At 45.8% G+C, this 18020-nt stretch overlaps 1 protein-coding gene and 1 long non-coding RNA gene across 8 annotated transcripts in view; one reads left to right on the plus strand and one right to left on the minus strand.

Annotated features, from left to right (window-relative positions):
* Nucleotides 1–18020, plus strand: part of LOC139422682 (lysosome membrane protein 2-like) — a 55956-nt gene that overhangs the window by 31509 nt on the left and 6427 nt on the right. For all 7 annotated transcript variants that reach the window (XR_011635743.1, XR_011635745.1, XR_011635742.1 and 4 more), the window contains 6 exons: nt 1153–1272; nt 4799–4977; nt 11910–12028; nt 12416–12489; nt 12884–12935; nt 13058–13210. Coding sequence is in view for 2 of the 7 variants with exons in the window: in XM_071173882.1 (XP_071029983.1) it covers nt 1153–1272; nt 4799–4977; nt 11910–12028; nt 12416–12489; nt 12884–12935; nt 13058–13210 (697 nt within the window). In the remaining 5 variants the exon portion in view is untranslated. The remainder of the gene's footprint in view (nt 1–1152; nt 1273–4798; nt 4978–11909; nt 12029–12415; nt 12490–12883; nt 12936–13057; nt 13211–18020) is intronic.
* Nucleotides 2301–3111, minus strand: LOC139422683 (uncharacterized). The gene is made up of 3 exons (XR_011635747.1): nt 2937–3111; nt 2405–2684; nt 2301–2372 (listed from the first exon to the last, which is right to left on the minus strand). It is a non-coding gene; the product is annotated as an uncharacterized lncRNA (long non-coding RNA).

An 18020-nucleotide genomic window follows, 5' to 3' on the forward strand; every position in this document is an offset into this window, starting at 1 on the left:
AATAGCCATCAGACTGTTCAATAGCCATCAGACTGTTCAATAGCCATCAGACTGTTCAATAGCCATCAGACTGTTCAATAGCCATCAGACTGTTCAATAGCCATCAGACTGTTCAATGACCTTCAGACTGTTCAATGACCATCAGACTGTTCAATGGCCATCAGACTGTTCAATGGCCATCAGACTGTTCAATGGCCATCAGACTGTTCAATAGCCATCAGACTGTTCAATAGCCATCGGACTGTTCAATAGCCATCAGACTGTTCAATAGCCATCAGACTGTTCAATAGCCATCAGACTGTTCAATAGCCATCAGACTGTTCAATAGCCATCGGACTGTTCAATAGCCATCAGACTGTTCAATAGCCATCAGACTGTTCAATAGCCATCAGACTGTTCAATAGCCATCAGACTGTTCAATGACCTTCAGACTGTTCAATGACCATCAGACTGTTCAATGGCCATCAGACTGTTCAATGGCCATCAGACTGTTCAATGGCCATCAGACTGTTCCATAGCCATCAGACTGTTCCATAGCCATCAGACTGTTCAATAGCCATCGGACTGTTCAATAGCCATCAGACTGTTCAATAGCCATCAGACTGTTCAATAGCCATCAGACTGTTCAATAGCCATCAGACTGTTCAATAGCCATCAGACTGTTCAATAGCCATCGCTAGCCGACTACCACCCAGCTACTCAGAGGATGCTGCCCTCTATACATAGACTAACTGGCCACTATAATAATGGAACACTAGTCACTTTAATAATGTTTACATGCTGCATTACTCATCTCATATGTATATACTGTATTCTATTCTACTGTATTTTAGTCAATGTAACTCCGACATTGTTCGTCTTAATATTTATATATTTATTATATTTCATTCTTTTACTTTTATATTTGTATGTATTGTTGTGAATTGTTAGATATTACTGCACTGTTGGAGCTAGGAACACAAGCATTTCACTACACCCGCTATAACATCTGCTAAATATGTGTATGTGACCAGTAACATTTGATTTGATTGAATACATTGTTGGATAAGTCACATAAACCTAAACAATCAAACATGGGGCTAGACGGGGCTTAGACGGCATTAGATTCTTCCTTTAATTGAGTAACATTTAGAAATAAATATTGTGTTTCAGTAAACTGAGCCTGTGGACGTCTGAGCAGAGTAACATGATCAACGGCACAGACGGCAGTGCTTTCCACCCCCTGTTGTCCAAGACGGAGAGACTGTACATCTTCAGTCCTGACCTGTGCAGGTAGGCTACAGCGCAGAAAACTGAGTACGCATCATGTCAGAACGAAAAAGATGAAAACACTATGTGAAAGGTCACTAAAACGCACCCTTTTAAAACAGGAGGTTTTTGGGAGTCGATTCCATTTCAATTCAAGTCAATACAGGAAATATTGCTTTTATATAATGAAGTAGTATTGCCTCCCCCCAAACCCTGCTAAATAATATCATAGGTCACTGGAACTTCCACGACACACAGTCTCCCTGTGGTAGAAGGATCCCACGAGAATGTTGTCTCTCAGTCCAATGGCCTGATAGACCTCTTCTCATGGTTGACTTTTCAGCTGGTTAGGAGGATGTGAGTGCTGATAAGGTTAGTGGGACATCAGAGCAGATTAACCAGTGCCTTCCATCTCCTGCTGTTCAAGAGGGAACGAGTCTTCACCACTTACCTCTGCAGGAACAGTACACAATTCAGATTATGTCTGAACAAGAACAGATGCTTTCCTTAAACGTTAGGATTTGGATAAATTCAAATTTCCCGGTTGAATAAAAACAATCAAAAGCTTATACATACTTCATTCATTGAAATGTTATTGACCCCAAAACAACTGTATACCAAAGGCCACTGAAAACAAATGAACCACTTTTAAGTTTACTGTTCAGTACAGTTTCGCTGTGTTAAAAGGATCTCTAGAACAGCGACGTTTCATATTGAGCAAATGGCCTGTGTTCTTCTGACCTTTCACATAGTTAGGATGTGAGTGCTGATGAGGTAGCGGGTTATTCTGGGCCCCTACAACCTCGCCTCAGCATAAGGGGAAGTAATATTTTATTAGTGTCAGGGGAATAATGTGTCTCACATGACAGGGATCTTGTGAGATGGTTATCATCATAACATCCTGGTAACTTGCACACTGCTACAGCTATCTTTACCTCCCTTTGGCCTTCGTCCAGCTAGCTTTACCTCCCTACGGCCCTCGTCAAGCTAAACTTTACCTACCTATGGCCCTCGTAAAGGCTAGCATTACCTCCCTACGGCCCTCGTCCATCTAGCATTACCTACCTATGGCCCTCATCCAGCTAGCTTTACCTCCCTACGGCCCTCGTCCAGCTAAACTTTACCTACCTATGGCCCTCGTCCAGCTAAACTTTACCTACCTATGGCCCTCGTCCAGCTAGCATTACCTCCCTACGGCCCTCGTCCAGCTAGCTTTACCTCCCTACAGCCCTCGTTCAGCTAGCATTATCTCCCTACGGCCCTCGTTCAGCTAGCATTACCTCCCTACGGCCCTCGTTCAGCTAGCATTACCTCCCTACGGCCCTCATCCAGCTAGCTTTACCTCCATACGGCCCTCATCCAGCTAGCTTTACCTCCATACGGCCCTCATCCAGCTAGCATTACCTCCCTACGGGCCCTCGTCCAGCTAGCATTACCTCCCTACGGGCCCTCGTCCAGCTAGCTTTACCTCCCTACGGCCCTCGTCCAGCTAAGCATTACCTCCCTACGGCCCTCGTCCAGCTAGCATTACCTCCCTACGGCCCTCGTCCAGCTAGCTTTACCTCCCTACAGCCCTCGTCCAGTTAGCATTACCTCCCTTACAGCCCTCGTCCAGCTAGCATTACCTCCCTACGGGCCCTCGTCCAGCTAGCTTTACCTCCCTACAGCCCTCGTCCAGCTAGCTTTACCTCCCTACGGCCCCCGTCCAGCTAAACTTTACCTCACTATGGTCTAATATAAATTTGTAGGATGAGTATTATTCTAGTGAGCTCCGCCCCGAAACAATACCCAGGGTTCTTTGCAGTTCATTTGTCATGTTCCATTTCACATCTACTATTTTGTTAATTTAGTAGACATTCTTATCCAGAGTGACTTGCATCAACTAAGGTGTTAAACAACAACATATCACAGTCACAGCAAGTCAAATGTTTTTGTAACTGTTACTGAGAACGCTGTTGGGCCAGCTACTTACAAATGTATTTTTTGTATTTTAAAATACAAAATACGTGTATTTTAATTCAATATATTATTTAATTAATATTATTTTGCTACATTGATCTTTATGGTATTTTTGATCTGTATTTACCATCTACCATCCCTGAGTGTATTTTGACACACCCAATTAACCTCTTTGTATCTCTATATGACTTTTCACCTAAATATATGAGACTCTCCCCTTGTTGTTGATTGGTGGAGTATGTGGGTGGGGGGGGGTCGGTCTATTTTAGCTGGGAACCTTGACCTAAAAAAACAGGGACATGGTGACTACTTGCGAACTTCCTCCCCGCTTTGTTCAGGACAGGCGGAAATAATCTGCTAGATTGGCATGTGCATCTGCCATTTTCATCAGGAGCAACAGGTTTAACTCGTCAAAACATCCAATGAATGTTTGGAAAAAAACCTTTCACCTTCTTACACACACATAAGTAGCAGTGACCGAACGACTGGTCATCTGTGTTATTGTAGCCGAAGGGGACATCCCACCTTCCACTGGTTACATCCAAAATGGTATCCTATTTCCTACATAGTGCACTATTTGACCTTTGGGAAGCAGCCCACGGCTCCCAGCCCACGGCTCCCAGCCCACTTCCTGTTCTTTGTATCATATTTAAAATAGGAAGTTGTTGTTCCAGTCATTATTCATGTCCAACAACCTTTATACACACATTGTTTATACACACATTGTTTATACATACGTTGTTTATACATACATTGTTTTGAGTATTACAGAAGAGCTGATGCACATCGGCAGAAAGACCTTTGGCAATGATCCAAGGGGCAAGTCAACTGGAGGTACCAGTTTTGGTGTCAATTCCTTTTTGCAATTTCACTTAACTTCCAAAATTGATGCACTATGTTCCACTGGGGGAATGTTAATCTCATGAAAAAGGTGTAAACATATGTCAATTTACTTAAATAGCTAGCTAGTGCACAATTTGAGATGGTGGGTGGTGAGATTAGGGGATTCTGGGTGGTGAGATTAGGGGATTCTGGGTTGTGAGAACAGGGGATTCTGGGTTGTGAGAATAGGGGATTCTGGGTTGTGAGATTAGGGGATTCTGGGTTGTGAGAATAGGGGATTCTGGGTTGTGAGAATAGGGGATTCCGGGTTGTGAGAACAGGGGATTCTGGGTTGTGAGAATAGGGGATTCTGGGTTGTGAGAATAGGAGATTCTGGGTTGTGAGAATAGGGGATTCTGGGTTGTGAGATTATGAGATTCTGGGTTGTGAGATTAGGAGATTCTGGGTTGTGAGATTAGGAGATTCTGCGTTGTGAAATGACATAATGATCAACTGGAGGTACCAGCAGGGTTTGGGTCAGTTCCATTCAGAATTTCAGTGTCCTTCCTGAATTGAAATGCAAAGAAGTAGGAACTGTATAAAGTATGTGAAGTATGTGAAGTATGTGAAGTATGTGAAGTATGTGAAATATGAATCTAAAAACTGTAATATTTCTCCGTTCTTTGTTTCTTTTCAGACAGTAACATCATGGTTTGGTTAATTGGTAGGTTGGTGGATTATTTAATTGATTGTTTGTTGTTATCCTCAGGTCCATCTTCATGGAGTTTGAGAAAGATGTGAAGGTGAAGGGGCTCCCAGCGTATCGTTTCACCCCTCCTCGTGATGTCCTGGCAAGCAAGGAGGAGAACCCAGCCAACGAAGGATTCTGTGTCTCCCCCAAAGAGTGCCTGGGCACCGGCTTGCTCAAAGTCAGCGTATGCCGAAAAGGTAGGTGCACCTCCACTACACCCCTATCTAACTGCCTACCTCCAGGTGTAGTAGGGTCTACCTCCTCCTCTCTCCTCTCCTCCAGGGGTAGTAGGGTCTACCTCCTCCTCTCTCCTCTCCTCCAGGTGTAGTAGGGTCTACCTCCTCCTCTCTCCTCCCCTCCAGGGGTAGTAGGGTCTACCTCCTCTCTCCTCCCCTCCAGGGGTAGTAGGGTCTACCTCCTCCTCTCTCCTCTCCTCCAGGTGTAGTAGGGTCTACCTCCTCCTCTCTCCTCTCCTCCAGGTGTAGTAGGGTCTACCTCCTCTCTCCTCTCCTCCAGGTGTAGTAGGGTATACCTCCTCTCTCCTCTCCTCCAGGGGTATTAGGGTCTACCTCCTCCTCTCTCCTCTCCTCCAAGTGTAGTAGGGTCTACCTCCTCTCCCCTCTCCTCCAGGGGTAGTAGGGTCTACCTCCTCCTCTCTCCTCTCCTCCAGGTGTAGTAGGGTCTACATCCTCCTCTCCTCCAGGGGTAGTAAGGTCTACCTCCTCCTCTCTCCTCTCCTCCAGGGGTAGTAAGGTCTACCTCCTCCTCTCTCCTCTCATCCAGGGGTAGTAAGGTCTACCTCCTCCTCGCTCCTCTCCTCCAGGGGTAGTAAGGTCTACCTCCTCCTCTCCTCTCCTCCAGGGGTAGTAAGGTCTACCTCCTCCTCTCCTCTCCTCCAGGGGTAGTAGGGTCTACCTCCTCCTCTCCTCTCCTCCAGGGGTAGTAGGGTCTACCTCCTCCTCTCCTCTCCTCCAGGGGTAGTAGGGTCTACCTCCTCCTCTCCTCTCCTCTCCTCCAGGTGTATTTGTATTTATTATGGATCCCCTTAGTTCCTGACAAAGCAGCAGCTACTCTTCCTGGGGTCCATCAAAATAAAGGCAGTTTATACAGTTTAAAAACGTTACAATACATTCACAGATTTCACAACACACTGTTTGCCCTCAGGCCCCTACTCCACCACTACCACATATCTACAGTGCTAAATCTGTGTGTGTGTGTGTGTGTGTGTGTGTGTGTGTGTGTGTGTGTGTGTGTGTGTGTGTGTGTGTGTGTGTGTGTGTGTGTGTGCCAATGTTGGTGTTGCTTCACAGTCCCCACTGTTCCATAAGGTTTTTTTTTATCTGTTTTTTTAAATCAAATTTGACTGCTGCATCAGTCACTTGATGTGGAAATAGAGTTCCATGTATGTAGTCATGGCTCTGTGTAGTACTGTGGAATAGAGTTCCATGTAGTCATGGCTCTATGTAGTACTGTGGAATAGAGTTCCATGTAGTCATGGCTCTGTGTAGTACTGTGGAATAGAGTTCCATGTAGTCATGGCTCTATGTAGTACTGTGGAATAGAGTTCCATGTAGTCATGGCTCTATGTAGTACTGTGGAATAGAGTTCCATGTAGTCATGGCTCTATGTAGTACTGTGGAATAGAGTTCCATGTAGTCATGGCTCTATGTAGTACTGTGGAATAGAGTTCCATGTAGTCATGGCTCTATGTAGTACTGTGGAATAGAGTTCCATGTATGTAGTCATGGCTCTATGTAGTACTGTGGAATAGAGTTCCATGTAGTCATGGCTCTATGTAGTACTGTGGAATAGAGTTCCATGTAGTCATGGCTCTATGTAGTACTGTGGAATAGAGTTCCATGTAGTCATGGCTCTGTGTAGTACTGTGGAATAGAGTTCCATGTAGTCATGGCTCTATGTAGTACTGTGGAATAGAGTTCCATGTAGTCATGGCTCTGTGTAGTACTGTGGAATAGAGTTCCATGTAGTCATGGCTCTATGTAGTACTGTGGAATAGAGTTCCATGTAGTCATGGCTCTATGTAGTACTGTGGAATAGAGTTCCATGTATGTAGTCATGGCTCTGTGTAGTACTGTGGAATAGAGTTCCATGTAGTCATGGCTCTATGTAGTACTGTGGAATAGAGTTCCATGTAGTCATGGCTCTATGTAGTACTGTGGAATAGAGTTCCATGTAGTCATGGCTCTGTGTAGTACTGTGGAATAGAGTTCCATGTAGTCATGGCTCTATGTAGTACTGTGGAATAGAGTTCCATGTAGTCATGGCTCTGTGTAGTACTGTGGAATAGAGTTCCATGTAGTCATGGCTCTATGTAGTACTGTATGCTTCCCACAGTCTGTTCTGGACTTGGGGACTGGGAAGAGACCTCTTGTGGCATGTCTTGTGGGGTATGCATTGGTGTCTGAGCTGTGTGCCAGTAGTTTAGACAAGACAGCTCGGCGTATTCAACATGTTAATACCTCTCATAAATACAAGTAGTGATGAAGTTAATCTCTCCTCCACTTTGAGCCAGGAGACGTTGACATGCATATTATTAATGTTAGCTGTCTGTGTACATCCGAGGGCCAGCCGTGCTGCCCTGTTCTGAACCAGCAGTGCTGCCCTGTTCTGAACCAGCCGTGCTGCCCTGTTCTGAGCCAGCCGTGCTGCCCTGTTCTGAGCCAGCCGTGCTGCCCTGTTCTGAGCCAGCCGTGCTGCCCTGTTCTGAGCCAGCCGTGCTGCCCTGTTCTGAACCAGCCGTGCTGCCCTGTTCTGAACCAGCCGTGCTGCCCTGTTCTGAACCAGCCGTGCTGCCCTGTTCTGAGCCAGCCGTGCTGCCCTGTTCTGAGCCAGCCGTGCTGCCCTGTTCTGAGCCAGCCGTGGTGCCCTGTTCTGAGCCAGCCGTGCTGCCCTGTTCTGAGCCAGCCGTGCTGCCCTGTTCTGAGCCAGCCGTGGTGCCCTGTTCTGAACCAGCCGTGCTGCCCTGTTCTGAGCCAGCCGTGCTGCCCTGTTCTGAGCCAGCCGTGCTGCCCTGTTCTGAACCAGCCGTGCTGCCCTGTTCTGAGCCATAGGGTCTACCTCCTCCTCTCTCCTCTCCTCCAGGTGTAGTAGGGTCCTCCTCTCCTCTCCTCTCCTCTCCTCTCCTCTCCTCCAGGTGTAGTAGGGTCCTCCTCTCCTCTCCTCTCCTCTTCCCCCCTCTCCTCTCCTCTCCTCCAGGTGTAGTAGGGTCCTCCTCTCCTCTCCTCTCCTCTCCTCTCCTCCAGGTGTAGTAGGGCCTTTTCATTTTACTCCAGGTCAGTTCAGGAGACAAATTTAAATATGATCAATAAATGGATTGGTTTAATATTTCATACGTATAAATATGATGTAACATTACAATCTCACTCATATCTCCCCCAATGTCTTCTGTTGTCCTCCCAAACCCCAGAACACACACACACACACACACACACACACACACACACACACACACACACACACACACACGTGATTCAGCTCCCCTCTGACTCTACCCCCCCAAAACCACCTGACCAGGCCTGACCCACTAACTGAGTAGGCTGGTTGCTGGGCGGGACGGCGGTAAGCCCTGTCACCTGACTGTGGTTCGGGAAGGAGCAGTTAGCCCTTCTAATCTCCTAGGATGCACTACTTTAGACCAGAGCCCAATGGAACCCTATTCCCTATATAATGCATTACTTTAGATCAGAGCCAATAGTAGTGCACTATGTAGGGACTAGGGTGTCAGACACAGGCCTCGTGTCCACGGTTATGTCTGCCCAGTAAGTGTCTCGCAGGTGATTGACTGGATGCATTAGTGCGTTGCCAAGGTTAACATGCCAAAGGAAACAAACACACTCACTCACTCATCCACGTTTAAGAGAGCATATCCTTTAATTGAGCCGTGTGTGGATCGGCGTCCGTTCACCATCAGGCCTGGGTTCAAACATTTCTAAATACTTTATCTGAGCTTGATTGAGCTTGCCTGGCTTAAAGGGATACCTCAGATTTGATCTACTTCTCCAGAGTCAGATGAACTCGTGGTTACAATTTTTATGTCACTGCATGGAATTTGAAGGAGCGGCAGCATAGCCTAGTGGTTGGAGCGTTGGACTAGTAACCGAAAGGTTGCAAGTTCAAATCCCCGAGCTGACAAGGGAAAAATCTGTCGTTCTGCCCGTGAACAAGGCAGTTAACCCACTGTTCCTAGGCCGTCATTAAAAATAAGAATTTGTTTTTAACTGACATGCCTGGTTAAATAAAGGTAAAAAATAAAAATAAATAAAGGAAGTTGAAGGTAGTTTTGCGAGTCAATGCTAACTAGCGTTAGAGCACTGACTGGAAGTCTATGGAATTTGCTAGCAACTTCCTTCAGAGACATGAAAAGGGTATCTACAATTTCATCTGACTCTGGGTAAGTAGATAATGGGCCTCGTTGGCAAAATCCCGAAGTATCTCTTTAATGGGACCAATAGAATAGTCTCAATTGCTGATCAGGCAAGCTAGAGCGAACGGTCAAGTATTTGAACGATTTCAAACCGTATTTGAACCCAGGTCTGTCCACCAAGTCTGTCAGCTTTCCCCTACTTGTGTTTAGTTCATATCATGATCACCGGGCAAGGACAGGGGAAGTGAGGGGGGTCTGGTCTAAAGTACTGCACTATATAGGGAATAGGGTTCCATAGGGCTCTGGTCTAAAGTAGTGCACTATATAGGGAATAGTGTGCCATTTGGGAGGCAGCCCTATAGTACCACACAGTGGACTCATTGGAGGGAAAGTAGACTAGAGGAACTAGCTGTCCCCTGAGGGGAGAGGGACTAGCGGTCCTCTGAGGGGAGAGGGACTAGCGGTCCTCTGAGGGTAGAGGGACTAGCGGTCCTCTGAGGGGAGAGGGACTAGCGGGCCTCTGAGGGGAGAGGGACTAGCGGGCCTCTGAGGGCAGAGGGACTAGCTGTCCTCTGAGGGCAGAGGGACTAGCTGTCCTCTGAGGGCAGAGGGACTAGCTGTCCTCTGAGGGCAGAGGGACTAGCTGTCCTCTGAGGGCAGAGGGACTAGCTGTCCTCTGAGAGCAGAGGGACTAGCTGTCCTCTGAGGACAGAGGGACTAGCTGTCCTCTGAGGACAGAGGGACTAGCTGTCCTCTGAGGACAGAGGGACTAGCTGTCTTCTGAGGGGAGAGGGATTATTACTGCCGGCGCCGACAGAGATGGCCGCCTCGCTTCGCGTTCCTAGGAAACTATGTAGTATTTTGTTTTTTTACGTGTTATTTCTTACATTGGTACCCCAGGTAATCTTAGGTTTCATTACATACAATCGAGAGGAACTACTGGATATAAGAGCAACGTCAACTCACCATCTTTACGACCAAGAATATGACTTTCCCGAAGCGGATCCTGTGTTCTGCCTTCCACCCAGGACAACGGAATGGATCCCAGCTGGCGAACCAAAACAACGACGTCGTAAAAGGGGCAAACAAAGCGGTCTTCTGGTCAGGCTTCGGAGATGGGCACATCGCGCACCACTCCCTAGCATACTACTTGCCAATATCCAGTCTCTTGACAACAAGGTTGATGAAATCCGAGCAAGGGTAGCATTCCAGAGAGATATCAGAGACTATAACGTTCTTTGCTTCACGGAAACATGGCTCACTCGAGACACACTATCGGAGTCGGTACAGCCAGCTGCTTTCTTCACACATCGCGCCGACAGAAACATGCATCTTTCTGGTAAGAAGAGGCGGGGGGGTATGCCTTATGATTAACGAGACGTGGTGTGATCATAACAACATACAGGAACTCAAGTCCTTCTGTTCACCTGACTTATAATTCCTCACAATCAAATGCTGACTGCATTATCTACCAAGAGAATTATCTTCGATTATAATCATAGCCGCATATATTCCCCCCCAAGCAGACATATTGACGGCCCTGAACAAACTTTATTTGACTCTATGTAAACTGGAAACCACATATCCTGAGGATGCATTCATTGTAGCTGGGGATTTTAACAAGGCTAATCTGAAAACAAGACTCCCTAAATTCTATCAGCATATTGATTGTGCTGCCAGGGCTGGTAAAACCCTGGATCATTGTTGAATCAACACTGCTGTGGGTACCTCTAGTGAACCAACACTGCTGTGGGTACCTCTAGTGAAGCCACACTGTTGTGGGTACCTCTAGTGAATCAACACTGCTGTGGGTACCTCTAGTGAATCAACACTGCTGTGAGTACCTCTAGTGAATCAACACTGCTGTGGGTACCTCTAGTGAAGCCACACTGTTGTGGGTACCTCTAGTGAATCAACACTGCTGTGGGTACCTCTAGTGAGTCAACACTGCTGTGAGTACCTCTAGTGAATCAACACTGCTGTGAGTACCTCTAGTGAATCAACACTGCTGTGGGTACCTCTAGTGAAGCAACACTGCTGTGAGTACCTCTAGTGAATCAACACTGCTGTGAGTACCTCTAGTGAATCAACACTGCTGTGAGTACCTCTAGTGAATCAACACTGCTGTGGGTACCTCTAGTGAATCAACACTGCTGTGAGTACCTCTAGTGAATCAACACTGCTGTGAGTACCTCTAGTGAATCAACACTGCTGTGAGTACCTCTAGTGAATCAACACTGCTGTGGGTACCTCTAATGAAGCAACACTGCTGTGAGTACCTCTAGTGAATCAACACTGCTGTGAGTACCTCTAGTGAATCAACACTGCTGTGAGTACCTCTAGTGAATCAACACTGCTGTGAGTACCTCTAGTGAATCAACACTGCTGTGAGTACCTCTAGTGAATCAACACTGCTGTGAGTACCTCTAGTGAATCAACACTGCTGTGAGTACCTCTAGTGAATCAACACTGCTGTGATTATAGTGTTCTACCATTTGCTGAGAACTACCCAGGAGTCACCGGTGTGTTCTTGTAGTATTAGCTAATCCTCAAGGGGTTGTTCCTTTCTGTTTCTGCCCGTTCACATTTGACATACTCAGCTCATATTTTGCAAACAAGATCATCCAATCACATTCCATTTCTTCCTCTCTTAGCTTTGAACAGAGTTCAAATCCCTTAGCCTCTCGTCTTCCCCCGTCTTCACAGAGTTCCAGTCACATTCACTTCTCCTCCCTGTCTCTCCAGGTGCTCCAGTCGTGATGTCCTTTCCTCATTTCTACCTGGGAGATGAGAAGTACTCTAACGCCATTGAAGGACTGGATCCTGTCAGAGAGCATCACCAGACCTACCTGGACCTGAACCCGGTACACAACCCTGTAGTGTTCACTTCTCCGGCAGTCCAATAGATCATCCACTTTAATATTCCAATAGTGTTACATTTGTGTAATTGGGAATTGCACCAACTGCGAAGGATTATAATTACAATTACCAGGTTATAATTATTGATGTTTAACCTAGACATTACCAGGTTATAATTATTTATGTTTAACCTAGACATTACCAGGTTATAGTTATAGATGTTTAACCTAGACATTACCAGGTTATAGTTATAGATGTTTAACCTAGACATTACCAGGTTATAGTTATTGATGTTTAACCTAGACATGAATCAAATATCCAGTACATTGAGCGTTACACCTGCAGTTCACATGGCTCATCAAAACTGTGCCTGTGTTGTTCTACACTTCCAGACCACTGGTGTTCCTATCCGGGCCAGTAAGAGAGCTCAGATCAACATCCTCATCAACAGAATCGGTGGCTTTCCGTGAGTACATACAGTCTATTGTTTCTGAATGATTTCCATCTCACAACCACCACTCAAGTTCAGCTAGCTAAAGACATATAGTTTCTGTTTCTGAATGATTTCCATCTTTTGTTTAATTATTTCCGTCTCACAACCACCACTCAAGTTCAGCTAGCTAAAGACATATAGTTTCCGTTTCTGAATGATTTCCATCTCACAACCACCACTCAAGTCCAGCTAGCTAAAGACATATAGTTTCTGTTTCTGAATGATTTCCTTCTTTTGTTTAATTATTTCCGTCTCACAACCAACACCCAAGTTCAAGTAGCAATAATAAAGCTCATAATCTTTATGATATCTATATTATTTCCTTCCATTGTTTAATGATTTTCTTACAATCTATTTTCCTTCACAGGAAAACCAAACCCCTGAACGAGACTATCTTCCCTGTCATGTTTATCAATGAGGTGAGATAATCACCATTTCATTTGACTCCACAAAAATATACAACTTTTGTAGAATATGACATTTCAATTCAGAAAATGTTCATTTAAATCCGAGCGTTAATCGCATTAAGTGTTTTGTTCAGACGGTAGTGATCGACGACGTGTCGGCGGCGAAGCTCCACAAACTGTTGCTGATGGTGATGCTGGTGTCCAACGCCCCTCTCGTCCTGGTTGGTCTGGGGGCCATCCTGCTGCCGGTGTTCATCGGCCTCATCGTCTGCGAATACAAACAGAAGGTAAGACCACGACCATGTTTCTTCCCTTATTTATGTAACCTTTATGTAACCAGGCAAGTCAGTTAAGAACACATTATTATTTACAATTACAGCCTAGTAACAGTGGGTTAACTGCCTTGTTCAGGGGGCAGAACGACAGATTTATACCTTGTCAGCTCGGGGATTCGATCTAGCAACCTTTCGGTTACTGGTCCTACACTCTAACTACTAGGCTACCTGCCGCCTCTACACTCTAACCACTAGACTACCCTGCCGCCTCTACACTCTAACCACTAGTCTACCCTGCCGCCTCTACACTCTAACCACTAGGCTACCCTGCCGCCTCTACACTCTAACCACTAGGCTACCCTGCCGCCTCTACACTCTAACCACTAGGCTACCCTGCCGCCTCTACACTCTAACCACTAGGCTACCTGCCACCTCAACACTCTAACCACTAGGCTACCCTGCCGCCTCTACACTCTAACCACTAGACTACCTGCCGCCTCTACACTCTAACCACTAGACTACCTGCCGCCTCTACACTCTAACCACTAGGCTACCCTGCCGCCTCTACACTCTAACCACTAGGCTACCCTGCCGCCTCTACACTCTAACCACTAGGCTACCTGCCACCTCAACACTCTAACCACTAGGCTACCCTGCCGCCTCTACACTCTAACCACTAGACTACCTGCCGCCTCTACACTCTAACCACTAGACTACCTGCCGCCTCAACACTCTAACCACTAGACTACCTGCCGCCTCAACACTCTAACCACTAGACTACCTGCCGCCTCAACACTCTAACCACTAGACTACCTGCCGCCTCTACACTCTAACCACTAGGCTACCCTGCCGCCTCTACACTCTAACCACTAGGCTACCTGCCGCCTCTACACTCTAACCACTAGACTACCTGCCGCCTCTACACTCTAACCACTAGGCTACCTGCCACCTCTACACTCAAACCACTAGGCTACCTGCCACCTCTACACTCTAACCACTAGGCTACCTGCCGCCTCTACACTCTAACCACTAGGCTACCTGCCGCCTCTACACTCTAACCACTAGACTACCTGCCGCCTCTACACTCTAACCACTAGGCTACCCTGCCGCCTCTACACTCTAACCACTAGACTACCTGCTGCCTCTACACTCTACCCACTAGACTACCTGCCGCCTCTACACTCTACCCACTAGACTACCTGCCGCCTCTACACTCTAACCACTAGGCTACCTGCCACCTCTACACTCAAACCACTAGGCTACCTGCCACCTCTACACTCTAACCACTAGGCTACCTGCCGCCTCTACACTCTAACCACTAGGCTACCTGCCGCCTCTACACTCTAACCACTAGACTACCTGCCGCCTCTACACTCTAACCACTAGGCTACCCTGCCGCCTCTACACTCTAACCACTAGACTACCTGCTGCCTCTACACTCTACCCACTAGACTACCTGCCGCCTCTACACTCTAACCACTAGGCTACCTGCTGCCTCTACACTCTAACCACTAGGCTACCTGCCGCCTCTACACTCTAACCACTAGGCTACCTGCCGCCTCTACACTCTAACCACTAGGCTACCTGCCGCCTCTACACTCTAACCACTAGGCTACCTGCCGCCTCTACACTCTAACCACTAGGCTACCTGCCGCCTCTACACTCTAACCACTAGGCTACCTGCCGCCTCTACACTCTAACCACTAGGCTACCTGCCGCCTCTACACTCTAACCACTAGGCTACCTGCCGCCTCAACACTCTAACCACTAGACTACCTGCCGCCTCTACACTCTAACCACTAGGCTACCCTGCCGCCTCTACACTCTAACCACTAGACTACCTGCCGCCTCTACACTCTAACCACTAGACTACCTGCCGCCTCTACACTCTAACCACTAGGCTACCTGCCGCCTCTACACTCTAACCACTAGACTACCTGCCGCCTCTACACTCTAACCACTAGGCTACCCTGCCGCCTCTACACTCTAACCACTAGACTACCTGCCGCCTCTACACTCTAACCACTAGTCTACCTGCCGCCTCTACACTCTAACCACTAGGCTACCTGCCTCCTCTACACTCTAACCACTAGTCTACCCTGCCACCTCTACACTCTAACCACTAGGCTACCTGCCACCCCTTTCCTTAGTTCCCCTTGCTTTTGTATATATATATATATTTTTTTTATATAGAACAGTGAAAGACTGGTGGGAAAGTTCGGCAGGGAGGGGAGCGGGTGTGTTAGAATAACAGTGGGACTTAATCAAACCCACGCTCACACAGGCAGATATATTCTGTTGGCAGTGGATTAGACCTCCCCAGGATACTGACCTGTGTTTCTCTGGGAAGATAGAGTGTTGAGGGCCTGTGTCAGGGAGGAGCAGGACAACAGTGCTTTTCTCTTTTTCAATAAACTATAGTTAGAGCCCAGAGCGGTTCCTGGTCAAGTCAAGAATAAGTCCTGGCCTGGCCCTCAACTATAAAGTATTTTAAAAAGGCAGCAAGAAATGTCACAAATGGGGAACCTAAAAGTCATGTTGTAGACAGAATAGGTACGCCAACTAAATGTATAGAGATCCTATTAAAAGACGAGGCTAGGTCATGAACCCTAAAAGATGGCTGTTACTAGGTTACCCCATGTCCATTCCAGTGTTCCTATATCTTTTTCTATGAGGAGACACAGAAGAATAGAGAATACTGTAGAACTTAAGTGTAACGGGATTCTTCTGTTGAAGGAGAGGCGGACCAAAACGCAGCATGGTTATTTAGATACATCTTTAATAAAGATGAAAATAGAACAATATACAAAAACAAGAAACGTGAAACACCAGATAGGGCTGTTTTCGGTTTAACAAACAAAGACAGGAACAATCGCCCAACAAACCCCAACACCAAACAGGCTACCTAAATATGGTTCCCAATCAGAGACAATTACTAACACCTGCCTCTGATTGAGAACCATATCAGGCCAAACACAGAAACAGACAAACTAGACACACAACATAGAATACCCACTCAGATCACACCCTGACCAAACAAAACATAGAAACATACAAAGCAAACTATGGTCAGGGTGTGACATTAAGGCTGTGGTTTGGTTGGTCACAAGACACTTCTTCTCTCAACATGCGTCACGTTCGTTGTAACGAGGAGACCAAGGCGCAGCGTGATGAGAATAATTTCCTCTTTGTTAAAGGAAGACCACTGAAACAAACTAACAAAACGACCCTGACGCTATAAACACTGGTGCTGACACAGGCAACTTTACATAGACACCAACCCACAAAATACCCAAGGAATATGGCTACCTAAATATGGTCCCCAATCAGAGACAACGATAAACAGCTGCCTCTGATTGAGAACCAATCTAGGCAACCATAGACATATAAACCCCTAGACTAGAAAACCCCCAGACATATATAAACCCCTAGACACATATAAACCCCTAGACTAGAAAACCCCTTAGACACATATAAACACTAGACATATATAAACCCCTAGACTAGAAAACCCCTAGACATATATAAACCCCTAGACATATATAAACCCCTAGACGTATATATAAACCCCTAGACACATATAAACACTAGACATATATAAACCCCTAGACATATATAAACCCCTAGACATATATAAACCCCTAGACATATATAAACCCCTAGACATATATAAACCCCTAGACATATATAAACCCTTAGACATATATAAACCCCCTAGACATATATAAACCCCTAGACTAGAAAACCCCTAGACATATATAAACCACTAGACTAGAAAACCCCTAGACATATATAAACCCCTAGACATATATAAACCCCTAGACATATATAAACCCCTAGACATATATAAACCCCTAGACATATATAAACCCCTAGACATATATAAACCCCCTAGACATATATAAACCCCTAGACATATATAAACCTTTAGACATATATAAACCCCTAGACTAGAAAACCCCTAGACGTATGTATATAAACCACTAGACTAGAAAACCCCTAGACATATATAAACCCCTAGACATATATAAACCCCTAGACATATATAAACCCCTAGACATATATAAACCCCTAGACACATATAAACCACTAGACATATATAAACCCCTAGACATATATAAACCCCTAGACTAGAAAACCCCTAGACATATATAAACCACTAGACTAGAAAACCCCTAGACATATATAAACCCCTAGACATATATAAACCCCTAGACATATATAAACCCCTAGACATATATAAACCCCTAGACATATATAAACCCCTAGACTAGAAAACCCCTAGACATATATAAACCCCTAGACATATATAAACCCCTAGACAATTCAAAAAACCAAACACACCACCCTTGTCACACCCTGACCTAACCAAATAATAAAGAAAACAAAGATAACTAAGGTCAGGGCATGACAACATGATGACAACATGATGACAACATGAAGACAACATGATAACAACATGAAGACAACATGATGACAACATGATGACAACATGATGACAACATGATGACAACATGAAGACAACATGATGACAACATGATGACAACATGGTGACAACATGAAGACAACATGATGACAACATGATGACAACATGAAGACAACATGATAACAACATGAAGACAACATGATGACAACATGAAGACAACATGGTGACAACATGATGACAACATGAAGACAACATGAAGACAACATCGTGACAACATGATGACAACATGATGACAACATGGTGACAACATGGTGACAACATGATGACAACATGGTGACAACATGGTGACAACATGATGACAACATGAAGACAACATGATGACAACATGATGACAAC

The sequence above is a fragment of the Oncorhynchus clarkii genome, chromosome 12, assembly GCF_045791955.1.
Source record: "Oncorhynchus clarkii lewisi isolate Uvic-CL-2024 chromosome 12, UVic_Ocla_1.0, whole genome shotgun sequence".
NCBI lineage: Eukaryota > Metazoa > Chordata > Actinopteri > Salmoniformes > Salmonidae > Oncorhynchus > Oncorhynchus clarkii.